Source organism: Sminthopsis crassicaudata, chromosome 1 (assembly GCF_048593235.1).
Source record: "Sminthopsis crassicaudata isolate SCR6 chromosome 1, ASM4859323v1, whole genome shotgun sequence".
Taxonomy (NCBI): Eukaryota; Metazoa; Chordata; class Mammalia; order Dasyuromorphia; family Dasyuridae; genus Sminthopsis; species Sminthopsis crassicaudata.
In genome coordinates this window covers 406,245,089-406,263,686 of record NC_133617.1, presented here as the reverse complement: position 1 = coordinate 406,263,686, position 18,598 = coordinate 406,245,089, and the positions used below count along the sequence as shown (strand labels likewise).

At 32.7% G+C, this 18,598-nt stretch overlaps 1 protein-coding gene across 2 annotated transcripts in view; it reads left to right on the top strand.

The window, feature by feature from the left end:
• The window catches only part of TGFBR1 (transforming growth factor beta receptor 1), a 49,316-nt gene that overhangs the window by 11,303 nt on the left and 19,415 nt on the right, over window positions 1-18,598 (top strand). The window contains exons 2-3 of one of the 2 annotated variants that reach the window (XM_074280093.1): window positions 12,782-13,024; window positions 14,111-14,347. In XM_074280093.1, the coding sequence (XP_074136194.1) occupies window positions 12,782-13,024; window positions 14,111-14,347 (480 nt within the window). Of the gene's footprint in view, window positions 1-12,715; window positions 13,025-14,110; window positions 14,348-18,598 lie in introns of both variants that reach the window. The other variant, XM_074280092.1, reaches the window with a different exon arrangement.

The following is an 18,598-nucleotide window of genomic DNA, read 5'->3' as shown; positions in this document are numbered from 1 at the left end:
TCCAAACTAATTTTGATAGGCTTCAAGTATTGGATTGAATATACCATGAAAGTTAACAGGAATAAATACAAGGTCTTAAACTTGGAGTCAAATTCAATTCACAAAGAGAAGATGGGAGTCCCTGGCTAGAGAACAGTTGATTTAAAAAGATTTGGTGTTTTTAAAATGCAATATAAGTGAGTAGTGTAATATGACAATCAAAAAAACCTAATGGGGACTGAGACTTCATTAAAAGAAACATAGTGTCAAGAGATTAGGGAAATGATCAACAACTTCAAATCTGCTCTGGTCAGACATATTAAGTATGGTGTAATCCTAAACTTTATATTTTAAAACCAATACAGAAGAGTGTGGCTAAATTGTGAATTATCTTGAGATAAGGGAATCTGTTTGAAGAATTGTAGCTCTTTAGGTTGGGAAATACAAAGAGGAATACATGGTAGCTTTCTCTTTTTCAATGCCTGTCATGTGGAAGAAGTCTGTCTTGGTTCAAGAGGGGTTCAAGAGGGCAAACAAACGCAGGAGCAGAGTCTAGAAATTGCAGAGAGACAGATTTAGGTTTGATTACTTGATAACAGAACTTTGTAAAAAATAATAATAATAATAAAATAATAGTCTGCCTGGAAAGGTAGTTGGTTCCCTGTCACTAGAAGACTTCAGGCAAATGAAGACCTTACATTTTATTAGGTTTGATGTAGAATGAATTCTTTTTCATTTATGGGATGGATTTGATGGACTTTGAAATCCTTTCCATCTCTGAGATTCTGCAAAGCACATGGTTAGAGTTAGAAACTTGCGTTTCACATGAGAAACAGTTGTGATCTTTGGGTACCTAAACAGAAGATAATAAATAAAAGAGATTGGAAACAAGAAATTTTGCTTAAAACTTTTGAAATTTTATAAGTTTATTAGTATCCATATTGTTTTTTTTTTAATTGTACATCCTGATCATTTACTAAATTTTGGGGGGTGGGGTTTGGTTGTCTTTTTAAAACTTTTTACTAATTTGAACTGTGTATAAAAAAGATCCCTTAACTTCTTTGATATTGAGAACCTTTCAGTCTTCAATATAATTTTCTGCAGCTATTTGGAAATAAATGCGTTACTTTAATGTTTAGTCTTGGTTGTCACTTGGTCTTCAAATAGATGAACTTTGTTGTGGTATGTTTTATGAGATTGCATCACCTTTTCACTGATACTTTCTGGATTGAAAATTGGGGTTTTGCTTTGGAAGATATTTTTTCAATATGGTGAGATTATAATAATATACTTAAATTGAATGGTTTGTAAATATTTTGTTGATTGAGCTACAGGTTTAGCTTAGAAAAACTGATTTAGAATATTTCTATAGTTTGTTAATTTTTTTACTCAATATTAACAGAAATGCTTTAAACCACATTACACACAGCTTTAAAAATATAATTTTAGTTATGATACTAAGTTTTCTGGTTTGCACTTGTACATAGATTATTTGCAAATTTTGAGTTTTTTATTTTCCTTTACAGGTGTGTGCTTTTTTCCAGAGTAGGTAGGTAGCATAAAGTTGTTGTCTCTATAAATATTCAATTTACATAAATTTTATCAAATTTATTATAAAATTAGTCCCTCCTTTTGACCATCACAGAGCAAGAAAAATGTTTAGATAGCTACTCAAAATCATAAATTTGGTTGTAGGTGACTGAGGCTCAGAAAAGTGACCTCCTTGAAGAACAAAGTGAGCCAATAGTAGAAGTAGACTTGTAGGAGCATAGTATATTTTCTAGTTTTTGTGTATGGAGGAAAAGAGGTAGAAAAGAAATTTATAGCAATTTTGGGGATGTTTTGTTACAGATTTCTTTGTAGATATGATGGTCCTTCTGGCATTTTGTTAATTTCAATAAATGTATTTTCTTTTCATTTAGGCATCACAGTTGAAGTTGTGATTTTTCTTCTTACTATTAAATAAGAATATATGTTTCTTTCCACTCATCTCCTTTATTATCTTGTTAATACGTTTAGGTTTTCTTGTCACTGAATTTAAGATAATTTGTTCTTTATTAATAATTAAGTGATCATAATAATTTCCCTTTCCCCTATTTTAAATAATTTTTATTGTTCATAATAAACTCACTGGTAAAATCATTAAAAATCTTAATGTTAAATAGCTTACTTATATTGTCACACTGTAAATTTTAAAGCTGACAGATTTTCACATCTTCTCTAGAAGAAATGACTGATAATTGAGACCTATTTTTTGAGTACTACTATATGATATACAATGTTCTAAGCACTTTGGGGGATAAAGAAAAAAAATGAAACATTTGATCTTGCCATTAGTCAACTTTTAACTTTTATCTGGGAAAGCAGTAGTAGCAGAGTAAAGTAAGTCAACTATGCTTATTAGTTTTTGCTTATATGCTTATCAGCTGTTACCCAGCTTTCACCAGACCTTCTTTTTGTTCCCCTTCCCTCCAAGTTATTTTCTCCTTACTTAGACCAATTCATCCTAAACACAATAAGGTTTTAAAAGCTTTTATGAAAACAAAAAGCAAAATATCTATTTAAAAAAAGCTTTATAGATGCTTTTTTTTCTCTCCACATCAATTATTTCCCTATATATCCTTTCTCCCCTAATGAATCCTCTCTTACAACAAAGAAAAAGTTAAGGAAAATAGACTGATAAGCAAACCAGATCTGACAGTATATATTTTGTTTCCATAGCCTCCCACCTTTCTACTCCAAAGAAGATTATAAGTTTTATTATCTGCTTTTTGGAACCAGGATAGCAATATGTAACCAGTATGGGAAAATGGATGGAACCAGATTGTGAAGAGCTCTAATTTTCAGCTGTAATAAAAGAAAGGATGTTTTCATTATAACAGTTGCACATGCTTAAAAAAAAATTGGTTTTGTGTTGGACTTTGAAGGAAAAAATGGAAAACATTCCAAGGGGAAGCAGAAAAAAAATGAATGAAAAATGAATGAAAGAACATTGTATAAGATACTATTAGCAGCCAGTACTTAGTCATTGTCAGTGTGCCCATGTAGTGAAGAGGATTGTCACTAGATTATCCCTCCTTCCTTTTGGATTCCCTTTTAATAATCTTCTCTTGTCTACTTTGAAAAGAGAACTATGCTTTCTGTTCAGAAATTGGTGATTATGGTCTTATCCTATCCTAATGCTTCCTTATTCTGCTACTTTTTTCTGTCAGCTGGCTCAATGTTGTTTCTTTGTTTTTGCCTCCATATCTCAGGAGCTGGTTTTGTGACTCATATGCTGTTTGAGCCCCACTTGTTTTAGGTTAGCAGTTTTATCCATTTTCCTAGGTATAAACCTTACTGATTACATAATAGTTTCTATTTATAATGTGAGGACACCTTGTACAGGCATTCTGTTACATTTTTACAATATAATATCTTTAAAAATTCATAAAACCTGAAATATAAAACTTCTTTCAAGGTTAGAACCAGAGAGATTTGGGAGACATCAGAAGAGAGGTAATATAAAACAATAATAGATTAGCTTTCTGAGGAGAGTTGAGAGAGATCTTGTAGTCATCTGTGTATGTGTCTTAAGTAATTTATTAGATTTAGTCCTATAATGAAATAATGAGTCTTTTTACTACACAGTTATCTATTGACTTATTTGATAGTACTTTCTCTTATTGAAAGCTTAGTGTTATGATTCTATGAAAACCTTTAGTTTTTTCAATTAAAGGTTTCTGTCTTAGATAATTTTTAGAGCTTTGAAATAAATCATTTTATCAAAACAAGCATTTTTGAAGTATTAAATGATTTAGTTTTGATTTGTAATTTTATGTCTACATTTATAGATAGGCATATATGTATGTGTGTATGTATGTATGTGTGTATATATATATATACATATATATACATACATATATATAAGAATAGATTAGATTATAATGATATATTTTGGTATATATGTAGGTTTTTGAATGACTAGCTAAAAATATTGCTTAATGAATTGCTTGTCAATTTGGAGGAAAATCTTAAGGAGTCCATTCTCAGCCTTTTTTTCTGTTAAGTATATTTATTAGTCCATTGCACAAAGTTAGATAAGATCCTGTACCTTCTTTCAGATTTTGTGGTAAACCACATCTAGAAGAATAAATTATATATATATATATATAAAATCATAATTTCAGGATCCCCACATTCAGTGATGTAATCCCATATGGGTCACAACCCATTGTTTAAGAAGCTTTGGCCTAGAGCAGGGGTTCTCAAACTAGGGCCCAAGGCCCAGATGGGGCCACCTGAGGATGTTTATGTGGCCTGCTGGGTTATGGCAAATGGGCTGGGGGGGGCGGGGAGACAGAGTGTGAGCTTTTGTTTTTACTATAGTTTGGCTCTCCAAGTCTGAGGGACAGTGAACTGGCCCCCAATTTAAAAAGTTTGAGGACTACTGGTCTAGAACAATGAGAGTTAGAAGTTGTCCAGGGTCACAAAGTTAGTAATACAGAAAAATCAGGGCTTGGATTCAGGTCTTTGCTTCCAAGGCCAGCTCTCTTCACTATTTCATACTATCTCTTATTTAGATTTTAAAATAAACACAAAGTTACATCATTAGAGAATGAGGAAGGCTTTTCTTAATAGCTTTTTTTGTGAGTCAATTCATAATAAATACTAAGCAGATTGAGTTTGCTTCCAGTTTAACATGATTCTGCAATGTACAAAACCTAATGTACTCTTAGATTTAATGAATAGAAAAAAGGAAGTACCAGTCTGCTCTGATAAGATTATATTGATAAAGTTCAGTTCTGTGTATCATATTTCACAAGTAATATGACAGATTGAAGCAAATTCAGCTAATAATGGTCAAGGTGGTGAGGGGCTCTCAAATTCATGGCATGATAGGAACAATTGAATTGAGAAGAAATGCAGCAGCAAAAATTTGATTAGTTGCTTTTTATATTCAACACCTTGTGTTACTTATTGGAAATAGAGATAGATTTAAAACAAGATGGAGTCCTTGTCTTCTCCATCCTGTTAGGATGGAGAAAGTTTGAAAATGGCAGTTGGGGAAACAAGGAGGATCCTGACCCAGTGTTTTGGAGGCATGAGTCAGTGTATCATGTTCTGGAGGAATTCAGGTTTCCATGTAAGAATATGGAGAAAATATGAACGTCTCTGGTAGAAAGGAAAGTATGTTATAATAGATCAGGTATTCCAAAAGGCAAAGTGGGAGAAAAGGGGTCTGAAGATACACTGAAGTAGAGAACAGCAGAATTAAGAGTTTAGCATTTATATAATTCCTGCTATGTGTCAGCCACTGTGCATAAGTCCTTTCCAGATATTATCTTATTAGATCCTCATAGTAATAGCCTTATGAGTTAAGTGCTATTAACATTCATACTTTACAGTTGAGGAAACTAAGACAAGTTGAGTTGTTGAGGACCTTATAGCTTAGCTTATAGGTATTTGAAGTAGAATTTGAGCTAGCGTCTTTGATTCTAATTCCAATATTCTGTCCACTATACCACGTAGTATTATCTCAGTTTTGGAACAGGACTGAGCCTAGAGATCACAGGATCATAGACTATAGACCTCGAAATTGAAAAATGCCTTAGAAATCATATAATCCACTTTCACCTTATGGGGGAGATGACAGGAACATCATGAGGCAAATCACTTAACTCTTGTCTATTTCAACTTTGTATGCTCAGAGATTTAGGCAAACTTCAGTTGGGAACATGTAGTAATCTGATTAAAATAGATTTATTTGCATCTGAATTTCTCTTTTTATGAACTTGAATATACTCTTAAATTTCTTATCTTCATCTCCATGATATCAATTTAGCTACCGCTTGTGACTCCAGTACCCTCTATCTCTAGCCATATTTTATATATATATATATATATATGTATATATATATATATACATATATATGTTATGTATACATTTCAGCTACTAGAGCTGAATGGAATTTGATAAAGTAGAGGGAATAAAAGAGAAAATTCTTTACCTCCACCATAAAAAACAAATATAAGAGGGGAGATAATATAGAATTTTTCTAGTCATAGGACATAAAAGTCTTTACTCTCCACTATGGGCAGTTGGTTCCTTAGTGGGTGCTGGACTGGGGCCTTCTCTAATGCCTGTAATTAAAAAAAAAACCCTTTATTTTTTACTTGTCAGAGTTTGTGAACTTGTTCCTCTCTATTTCTTGAAGGGTTTTGTTGTTTTACCTCATTTCCTTGACTTTTTCACAGTTGCCTTCAACCTTTTTTTTGTGGGTCAGGAAAAAAAGTAACCCTCTAGTTTACTAATGGTAAAATTGTCACTTTCCACACTGTGTGTCTAGGTGCTGCTAATTCATAACTCATATGACCTCCTTTCCACTAGGTAATCCTAGGAGAAGAGCCTTTTGTATCTTGAATGATAGGACAGACTTTATCTATCTATCTATCTATCTATCTATCTATCTATCTATCTATCTATCTATCTATTTAAAATCTAAAGTCCATCCTTTTCAAGAATTTTAACCTTTAGCTCTATAGGTATAGGACTATTAGTTTACTCATGGAACTATTGGGATCATTTCTATCTAGTGAACAGTAATAGAGTCCTGGAGGTGGTAGTAATAATTGTCCAGTACAACCCTACTTCTTTTAATCCTTCTGGATAATAGATTCTCTTTCAGTGAAGATATAGCTGGGCCAAAAGCTAAATCCAATTAGTCCCATAAAACCATTATTATAAATGGAAAGTAAGTTCCTGGGCAATCAAAATCCACACTACTAATCATCCCTTAAAAAGAATACAATTAGGGGCAGCTAGTTGGTGTAGTGGATAGAGCACCAGGCCTGAAGTCTGGAAGACCTGAGTTCAAATTCCTCTTCCTTAAGCCCTTAGAGGACAAAAGGATGAGGTGATAATTTGCCTCCAAAGGGAAAAAGGGAGACTCTTAAGGTCTGTGAAATAAAGTTTTGTTTTTGTTTTGTTTTAACAATCAACTATGGGAAAGGGTTAACTAGAGGAATAGAGCCAGCTGGTTGTCATAGCACGTAGGGAATTAGCCAGGTGTCAAAAGTTCATAGAGCTTCAGTCCTGAAGGGACTTGAATTCAGATTCAGTCTCATACACTCACCAGCCATGTGTTTCTGGGCAAGTCATTTAATTTTGCCTCAGTTCCTCATTTGTAAAATAAACTGAGAAGGAAATGGCAAACCACTCTAGTATTTTTGCCAAGAAAACCCTACATGGGAGTCTGGGAGAGTTGGACATAAGTGAAATGACCCAACAAAAGATGGAATAAAGAGTTACTTTTGAAATCTTTTTTCTTTTCTCACAATTTCAAGATTCCCATAGCTTGCCTTCTTGCTAACTAGCATATTTGCCAGTGGATATGACTAGCCAGAAAGGGATAAGGACACTTTCCTCTTTGATGAAGATCTTGTCTTAGTTTTATTGCCAGCTAAAGGTGGAATCAAAGCAACCCAGATCTTAGGTCTTCAGTGCTAAGCTGATAGCAATCAGAATTTTAGTTGCCAAAACATTACCCTTAGCTCAGAGGACACTTGGGGATAGCATTAGAAATAGTTAAGGGGAAAATAACATTTCTTTCACCTACCTTTCCTTTGTCCTAAAAGAGGATTGGGAATTACATAGTCTTTTGTTTTAATTAATTAATTAGCTTTTAAAAAAACATAGCAGTCATTTTCCATGGAAAAAATTACTGCTTCAACCTCATGCAAACCTTCATATTTAAAAAAAATAAGCAGATATTGATTAAATATCTTCTATGTGCAAGTATACTCTGAGCAAGTCACTCAGTTGTTTACCTTAGTTTCCTCATTTGTAAAATGAGCTAGAGAAGGAAATGGTGAACCAATCCAGTCCTCTTTGCCAAGAAAACTCCATATGTAAGAAGAGTTGGATGTGACTAAAAACAACTGGACCAAAAGTATGAATCATTGTAGAGAGGAAGAATGGAACCATATTACATGTCAAATGTAGATAGGAGTTTGCATTTTTCTCTTAGAGGCAATAGAAACTATTTGAATAACAAGATCAGATTTGATTTAGGAATCTATCAGATTGGTAGTTATAAAGACTGAATTAAAGGGAAACTTTGGAAGCAAGGAGACCAATTAGGCAGTAGGTCAGAGCAGAAATGATAAGCGTTGTACCAGTCAAAGTTTTTATGAATATATGAGTGATGTTATGGAAGGAGAAGTTGATTGATTTAAGGGTATTGAGTTGGAAGAGTATTAGTTTGTGAGTGTGAGTGACTAGAATAATGGTGCCTTCAACCAAAATATACAAACTAGGAAGAGTGATAGATACTGAAGGGAAGATAATGAGTTCTGTTCTGAATGTATTGTATATGATATTGAGCACGAATTGGAAGTACTTTATAGTATTTAGTGATGTAGTGTGATGATCAACTATGATGGACTTGACACTTTTCAACAATGAAATGATTCAGGGCAATTCTATTAGATTCGTGATGAAGAGAACCATCTACATACACAGAGAGGGCTAGGGGGACTGAATGTGGATCACAACATATAGTATTTGTATCTTTGTTATTGTTGAATGTTTTAAGGTTTGCAAAGCACTTTATCTCATTTGATGCTTTAATAATCTCCTGAAGGATTAATCTTGGTGATTAAAAGACTGGGTGTTGGTTCTGATATCTGTCTTTAGATCTTGACAAACTTTTTAAAGCCTTCTCCCTTCTGTGTGTGTGTGTGTGTGTGGTTTTTTGGGGGGTGGGTGGGGTGGTAAGCAAGAGAAGGAGCTCTTTAGGAATGGAATTGGACTTTATTCATGACCTTTTTAGAAATTATTTTTTTCTTTTTTCCCCAAATCAAAAATCTTCCATCTCTACATATCACTGAAAAATAAAGAAAAATAAAACTTTTCAAACATGTATATTCCAGCAAACAAATTACTTGCATTGGCTATATTTTTAAAAATCCCTAAGCAAACAGTCTCACTATATATTGAATCTATTAATTCTATCAGGAGGTGTGTAACATGTTTCATTATGCCTGGAGTTAAGTTTTTCAAAGTTGTTTGTCATTACAGTATGGTTCATTATAAATCGTTTTATTGTTTTACTATTTTTGCCCACTTCACACTGCATCAGTTTATTTGAAACCTGTATAATTTCTTATAGCCCAATAGTGATCATTTCCTAATTGATGGATACTTCCTCCATTTCCACATCTTTACCACTGCAAAAAGAGCTGCTATAAATATTTTTGTACATGAGTCCTTTTTTTTTTCCCCCCTTTCTTTGATCATTCTGGGATTTAGACCTAATGGCAGCATTACTAGGTTAAACAGTCTGTCTGGCTTAATAGTTTTTTAGACAGTTCGAAATTGCATCCCAAGATGACTAGACCAATTCATAGCTCCATCAACAGTGCATTAAAGTATGGTACCAGTTTTCCCATAATTCCTCTAGCATTTGTGATTTTCCTTCTCTTCCTCCCCCCATGATTTTTTCAGTCAAGTGGTTGGTTGTGAGAGCATCAAAGTTGTAATTTTCATTTAATTGTTAATGATTGAGAACTTTTTTTTCTTTTACAAAGGAATATTTGTTTCAAAGATATGTTAATATTAAGTAAGCAAACATTTCACTAACATCTGAGAGTATACTCTTCTTACCTACCCTCTTATACTACCTCCATGTCTGGAGGGAGAAAAGGAATTAGGTTCCAGTTTTTAGCTCAGTTCCTCCATAGCACAGTCCCAAGTTCCATATTCAGAGATCCCCATAAACAAAACAAAACAAAACAAAACAAACAAACAAAAAAAAAACCTTGGACTTAAGTCCTGGACATCTTAGCTTCTCAGGACTTCTCTGTTTGGTTTTATATATAAAGTGGATATCTGGCCTGTAATCTTGGCTCCAAGGTCACCATGGCTTGGGTCCAGGTCTAGTGAGTATTATACCACTTACATCTAAAATTGAAAAGGATGAATGAAACAACAAACCAAAACAAAACCACAGGCTCATTTTTTGGGCCCATAGAGTAAAAGGGGGGGAAAGCAAGTCTTCAAACAAGGAGAATTTTTTTCATCTATATATTTATAGCTTGTATTTCTAACTTTGAAAACATTTATATATCATTGGCTATTTATCAATTAGGGAATGGCTTTTATTCTTACAAATTTGAATCATTTCCCTATAAGAAATAAGACTTTAATCAGAGAAACTTGCAATCATATTGTATGCATTTGCTTTCTAATTTTCATTATATTGACTTTGTGTAAAATCTCTTGGTTTTAGGTAATGAAAATTGGCCACTTTTTAATCCTCTGTGATAAGTCTTTATTTGGTCATGAGTCTGTTCTTATTACTACAATCTAAAGTACAATAACAACAAAACAAAAAGCACAGAAAAGGCTTTAAAATTTTGTTAAGGTCTAAAGATAGATAGATATCAGGACCAACACCAAAACATAGTCTCTTGATTACTAAGATTAATCCTTCAGGATACTAAAGCATCAAATGAGATAGTATATGCAAAGTGCTTTGTAAACCTTAAATATTCTGGCTTTTTTTCCCCCTTTCTTTTCTAATTTGTTTAGCTCCTGGTTTCTTTTAATTTCTCTTTTCCTAACTCTTCATGAACCCATTAGTTCCAGGATAGACTTCTGAGAGGGCAAGAACTGAAAGTAAAAGTTGCTTGTAAATTCCCTCTTGAGGCTCAAAATTAGAATTTGTATCTCTTAATAGCCATACTTCTGGCAAAATTCACCTTAAGTTTTGGAGTATTTAACACTAACATGTTTATTTTAAAAACCTATTGAGACCTTTTTTTCCCCCTTTTGCTCTCTTCCCTTCCTTCTATTCTTACTGTTGTTATCTTGCTATCTGTGCTTTTAAGGCTTCTTTTGTACAAGAACAATATTATATTTTTACCTCTAAAGCCTAGTACAGCCCATTGTATATTCTTAACAAATAAATGTTTGTTGTTTGTTTGAATTGTAAAGTATAAGCTCAGTAATTTGCCTTATTAATAAATTCATCCTTCAAAGGAACTAAGAAGAGAAAATTCTATTTTTGATCTCACTAAAGGGGAGGAATTGGTTGCCAGGGTAGATATAGTGAGAACTCTATAAGGAAATGGCTATTTACATCGTTGGTGATACCAAAACAGAGAAAACATGGACATAGACAGGCTTTTAAGAAAGCAGATTTCAAAAGGTTTGAGGGAGAAATAGTTAAGAGCCCCCAAAGCATATTGCTGGAGGGAAGTCATCCCAAAAATGTGGGAGATTGTAAAAAATGAAATTCTGAAAAAAACGAGGGAAACTGTTCCAGTGAGAAAGAAAAATAGAATCCTTTAAAAACTGCATCTGACAAACTGAATCTAAGAATTAATTGAGGTTAACGAGGGAATTTGTTGTTTGTTATTGAAGCTAAAGACAAAGGTTTTTTTCTGTAGCTTTATTGGGAGAAAATGGAAGGTCAAAGAAGGGCTAGGACTTAGCTTGAGGTAAATAAGCTGCAGCTGAAAAAAGAATAGAAGATAAAATTTCTTGGTTCTTCTGCTTATTTTTTTTCTGCTTGTCTTCCCTTGGGTCTTCATTAAAAAAAAAAATCAATAAAACACTAAACCAAAAACATGAAATTAGGAGTGGGGAGACACCTTTGCAATAAATACACATTATTAAGCTAAATGGATACAGAAATCTAGAAATCTATGTCTTTTTTTTTTTTTTTTTTTTTTTTTTTTTTTTTTAGCATCTTGAGTTCATCTCATCACTTTCCCAGGAAATGAGTAACATACTTCATTATATGTCTTCAAAGATATATATGCTGATTTATAATTTGACCAGCATTCTTATTTTCTTCAAAGTTGTTTTTCTTTATATAATTTATTCTCCTGGATTCTCACTTTACTTTGTTAGTTTATAGCAAAGCTTCTTAAACAGTAATTTGCATAACTGAATATGGCATCCCAAAATTATGACTATCAGTTAGTGTTTGATTTGTATACCTATTTTATATCCTATATATTTTGGGGTCATGTAAAATTTTCTAAGGCAAAAAGGGTCACAAGTAGAAAAAAATTAAAGAAAACTCTGGTTAATAGGACCTCAGAATATGTCCTTAGATTCTAGTTCTTTCTTTTTGCTTTTTCTTCTTTGTCTTTGTGTTTGCTTTTAAGTACCACTTCAGTGTCGAGAAGGTTGTTTTGCTTCTCTGTATTTGAGACAATTAGTTGGCATGGTGGGAAAGAACTCTGAATTTAGAGATAGAGCTGAATTCAAATCCTGTCTCAGACATTTACTTGCCAGGTTGTTTCATCTCTGCTTCAGCTTCCTCATTTGTAAAATGGGAATAATAACAGTACCTACCTCACAAAGATGTTAGGAGTGTCAAATGAGATATTTATAAAGTGTTTAGAATATAATAGGTGCAATATAAATGGGGGACATATATCTTTGGTGCTTTTATTAGCTAAATGATGATAGGCAAAAGGGCAATGGAGAGTGAAGTACCCATTTCACCTTTTTAAAAATTACCTTAATAATAGCATATCTAGCTACTTTCTCCATACATGATTTCAAGTTATATGTAAAAATTGATTTTAAAAAATGTAGGCAAATTTCTTTGGGTAGCCAAAAGTAATTATCTGATGCTGCAGATCCCAAGTATGTTGTGTCTGATAAGTTTGATTGGTCATTTTAATATAGGTAGCATAATTGCTAACACAATTTTAAGTATTGTGTAAATAAATATAGAACCACTTAAAAGTTTCTCCTTTCCTCAGAGCTTTTATTTCTAACATTTTTGCATTTTTTTTCTAGGTTTGCAGTGTTACTGCCACCTCTGTATTAAAGAAAATTACACATGTGTGACAGATGGAATTTGCTTTGTTGCTGTAACACAGAATGCAGACAAAGTTATATACAATAGCATGTGTATACCAGAAGTTGATTTAATTCCCCGAGATAGGCCATTTGTATGTGCCCCCTCTTTAAGAGATGGGTTTTTGATGTCACCTTTCTGTTGTTCCAAAGACCACTGCAATAAAATAGAATTCCCAACAGGTAAGTTTGGATGGGGGGGGGGGTTCTTAATTGTTTATAATCAATTTAAACATAGGAAGAGAACTTCTAAATCAGCAGTTATCAGACTTTTTTTAGTCTTAAGATACGCTTATATTCTTAAAACATTATTAAGTCTCTCCCAAGAACTCCTCCTTTCCCCCAAGATCTTGTTTCTATGGATTACATTGATTAGGATTTACTATATTAGAAGCCAGGTGAGATGATGAGATGACTGCCCTGAGGGCCTTAAGTGAAATCTATATTTTCATGTCTTGCCTTGTAAAAGAACTAAAAAGAATTAGGGGTCATTGTTGTATATGATTCCTTAAAGGCATGGAGCCTACCATATAAGAAGGATGATTAAGAACAAAAATTCTTATTTATTGGAGGCAGAATATCTCTTCCTCACAAGTGTTATTGACTTAGGGAAATGAAACCTGTGACTGATGAGTTAAGTTTCTGTAGAATGAACATGTCAAAGATTTAATATTCCATTTTTTCCATTGTTTCATAATATTGTGTCTGAATTTGATAAAACTTATTATGTCCTTGTATTAGACCACAGAAGAAGAATTTTGCCAAGAAACTTGATCAAGGAAATGAGAATAAATACTTCCATGTGACTATAGTTAGATACCAACTTTTCCAATACTGTAAATCAAAGAAAGCACAAATAAGGAATTTCTGGAACTCTGCCCAAAGTCTGGCTCTGAATGAATGAATATATGTAATTGAACAGCATGATTAGACTTATTCCTCCTTCTTAGGACTCTCTTTCCATTATTTAGTAATAAAGAAATAAGTAGAGCTGTTGTCATGTAGCACAATCAACATGGTTTTTCCACTGTCTTTTTCATGTCTGTCACTTTGACAGATCCCAGTGACTTATCCATAGCCATACAAATAAATCTGAGGTTAGGCCAACTCTACCCTAAAATATTTATGGTTACAGATGCATGATAGAGCAATGCAATTGATCCAGAAATGTTTGTTACACGACAAATGTAATCATGGCAGATAAACATATAACATTGAACTTATTTGAAACCAATTTACTGGGAACAATTTCTTTACCCTCTCTTTTAGGCACCCCAATGAAACCATCTAATCTTGGTCCTGTGGAATTGGCAGCTGTTATTGCTGGACCTGTTTGCCTTGTCTGTATCTCATTGATGTTAATGATCTATATTTGCCACAATCGTACTGTTATACATCATCGTGTTCCAAATGAAGAAGATCCCTCATTAGATCGCCCTTTTATTTCAGAGGGTACAACATTAAAGGACCTAATTTATGACATGACAACATCAGGATCTGGGTCAGGTAATGCATTGATTGATTAGGAGATTTAAGTAATTTTTAGTTTGTTATTCTTAATTATTGTATCTGTCACCCAAACCTTTTAGAACAATTTTTTAAAGGTATGGAGCTAATGAAGAGCTTGATCTTCATAGGTGCATTGTTGTTATAGTTAAAACCATAGCATTCATTTCTGATTCCCTATCGTTATCTTATAGGTTGGGTTTCCCCACCCAAAAATGAAGCAGCTTATTATGGAATAATAATAATATTTTAGATCTGAAAGGTACATTAATTAGGCAGCTATTCAATTTAGCTCATCCATTGTGTGGTAAATTAACATTCGGCCAGGAATCAGAAACTTGTGTTTTTTTCCTGTTTCTTATACTAATTCATATTACCTTAAGCAAGGCATTTAGGCTTTCTGGATTTTATGTTCCTTACCTTTCAGGTTTAGGAAATAATATCTTTTTAAATTTTTTTCTATAAATAAATGAGAAAGTATTTTAAAGTTTTTTTAAATTTTTAAAAATTTAAAAAACTATAAGAAACTACTCAAATATAAAATTAATTTAATAAATAATTTTTGGAAAGGATGTAAAATGAATCAAAACAATGAAAACAATTAAGATTTGAGGTGTTTTCCACTGGAGAAAAAGCACGTGCCTCTGATATGATAAAAATAACTTAACTTTTTTGTTATATAAAATCCAGTGTGATAAATGTCATATTAGTCATTTTCTAGAGGTTGTAATTTTATTGATCTAGGTACTTTTTCCACTGTTGCAGTCTCCTAGGTAATCTTAAGAATTGTTGTAGCCAATTGGAATTCATTTTCAGGCAAACAAATCTTTTGAAGATGACTTTCTCTGATCTTCATTAGACTGGTCCTCAACTATCAGTACAGGAAGACCACTAAGCCATTTCATCTTGGTAGGCTTTGCAAGAGCTTATGTTCAAATGTTCTATATAGCTTTACAAGAACACAGGGTTATTTTCATAACATAAAGTTAGACTTAAGAGAATGATTTTATGAGTGAATTATAAGTTATACTAGCAGAGATAAAGAAGTTGGCCTTCATTTCATTAATGATGTAATATGTTACCCAAATCTTGCTTTGTATGATCTGTGTGCTAGTAGTGTACCCATACTCTGTTGTATTATTTAGGACTTTATGTACCAACAGGTTTATTGAATTAAGTTAGAAAAACTACCTTGAAAGTTTGAATAATGGAGTATAGTTATGTGTTTACTTTACTAGAATGTATAATGCTTTAATGAAATTAGAACTTCACCCTTCTGTTTCTCCTTTCTTTCCTTTTTCCTTTCCTTCCCACTGCAAAAAAAAAAAATTTTTAAAAAAGGGAAAAAATAAAAAGGTCTTGGATGTCGTGTTTTCGAGAAAATGGGCATAACATATTTTATTATTTCTCAGTTCTTTTCTATGTTTTGCTCAATTTTTTTTAAAGGCTTAGAATTTAAGGTCATTTTTCTTTGTCAAAATTTACATATACTAAGTACCTGTTAAATTTTGTCTGAGAACTGTTCACCTCAGATGGTGTATGAAAGTCTTAAAAATTCTACTGTATGAACCTAAGAGTTATTAATTAAAGTGTCTGGATTAGAAGAACTGTTTTCTGAGAACTGTTCACCTCAGATGGTGTATGAAAGTCTTAAAAACTGTACTGTATGAACCTAAGAGTTATTAATTAAAGTTTATTAGAAATGGGCTTTTTAAAGTTTGGTTAAAAAAATGCACTCATAATGTGAATGTCTATATTTGTTTATAATTAAGCATTGTAATGTTTAGCACAATGCCTACTACATAATAGGCTCCTAATAAATGTTTATTAATTGATTAGGTTGAAGAAGGGCTTGATTAAAAACTCTTTGAGAGTCTCTACTTTTACAAGTAAATATAGTATTTAGAAGCAGCTAAGTGGCACAGGGGATAGAGCATCAGTCCTGAAGTCAGGACAACCTGAGTTCAAATCTGGCCTCAGACACTCCTAGCTGTGTAACCCTGGGCAAGTCACTTAATCCCAATTGCCTCAGCAAAAAAAAAAAAAAAAAAAAAAAAAAAAAAAATGTCAATATAGTACTCAGTAGTAGCAGAGAGGACAGTAGGCTATCTCATTATCTTCTTTATGTGTTCTTAATTATCAGACAAGTACACATTTGAATTCTGATGAAATTTTAAAATGCAATATTTTAAATTTAAAGAATTAGAAGTATAATATCATTAATGTTCCCTCTGTAAAGCTACTCAAAAGTTATTTGCATAATGGAATCTACATGGACTTTTTCAGAATATGAAAAAAAAACTTAAGAATAGAAACAGTATAGATTAAGTTCATTATTCTTAACTTTTGTGTGATTATCTAGTTTTCACTAGTGATGGAACAGATGTGACATACCTAAGAATTTTATTGCCACCTTTAATTTCTCTGTGGTGGACAAACAAACAAGTGTGGTATATTCTGTAAGCTTGTGCTTCAGTTCATTCATATTCAGTTCATATGATTTTTTTTTTGTTTAGCTCTGATGACTATAGCACAGAAAATTTGGATAGATATCCAAACAAACGTGAGATAAACTACAATATATTTTGATTTTTATAAAAGGATTGACTGCAGTTAATGATGAGGTTTTAATATAATGTTGTATATTTGTTTTTGTCATTGTACTGTGAGTGCAAGTTCTTAAAATATAGTAAGTAAATAAAATAACTCCAAATACAGTATTATAATCTAGTGAATATTTAAAATTTTAAGGTCAAACATGTTTTTAACCTGAGGTTAGTATAGTTTAAACTTGTTCCATTAATACAAGCAAGCAATTTGCTATTTTTTAATATAAGGGATTATAGTTAGATGCATACTAATTTCTCTTTAGGATATTCACTAGATTTTTTTTAAGCTTTTAAAATTGAAACTAAAATTTATTTAAATTTTAGGATACTCTAAAATGAAGATTTCACTGTGACTCAACTTTTACACAAATCTCTTAATGGTCTGTTTTTCAATCTCTACTTTTATATGTCACATGAATTAATTTTTTATCCTGTCACAAAACCACAGACTTGTGCCCTAGTCTCAACTGGCCCCTCATTGCAGCAAGGAAATCCTTTAATATTTCACTAATTAATTTATTATTCCATTCATGGTTTTTCTAGGCCTTTTCATCCTTCCCTCTCCCTTCAACTCTCAGTTAAAAACCTTTTTTACTGAGGAAAAAACTGAAACCATTTGCTAAGACCTTCCTTGGGTCCCCTCCACTTCTCTTCAAGCCCTGTCTACCTTGAAGTGGTAGCCCTTCTCCTTGCCAAGATAAATTCCAATATGCACATATGATACTATTTCATCCCGACTTCTTAAGCAACTTGTCCCCTGTCATCCCCATTCTTTTAAGTAATCTTGAATCTTTCTTGAATCTTTCTCATCTTCCCTCAATTTTTTGGAGGGACCTGTGCTGGCTTGAATTCCTTTCCAGATAATTCTTGACTTCTAGACTTCAAAACTGCCTCCTAAATCTTTACTTTTCCTCTTTCTTTTTGTATGTTGTCTTTTCCCATTAAAATGTAAGTTCTTTAAAGGCAAGAACTGTTTTTCTTTTGGCTTCTACTTTGTATCTAGAATTTACAGTGCCTGGAACATAGTAAATGCCTAATATTTAAAAGCTTGATTGCCCACCTTAAAAAAAAAAATCCACACTTGATCTTTCATTTTTTACTAGCTCACATCTCTTCTCTTTTGTGGCTAAACTCCTTGAGAAAGATATCTATAATCAATGCCTTTTTTCCTCATGCTTGAATTTTTTTTTTCAATTTGTCTTCTGATAATGAAACCAAAATTGTGCTTTCTAAGATATCAGTGAGCTATCTCTTACTAAAACTAATGACCTTTCTCAGTCTACATCTTTCTTGACCTCTCTGTAGCTTTTGGCACTTTCCTCCTGATGTTATTTTTTCTCTGTTTACACTCTTTATCTGAATAAAGATCCAGGCAAAGACTATCACCATTAATCATGAGTCTCTCTCAAGGTTTTTCAGAGGGCTCTTGTTGTGTTATTGTTCAATCATTTCACTCTTGTCCTATTCTTTGTGACATCTATGTGCTCACTATCCCCCCATGTGTGTATATGTACACACATAATTACATATTTAATGGTTTAATCAACTCTAAAAATTCTATTATCTTTTGGCAGATGATTTTCAGGGTATTTTTCCTAGCTAAAACCTCTCTTTACTTTCACATTTTCAACTTCTTATTGTC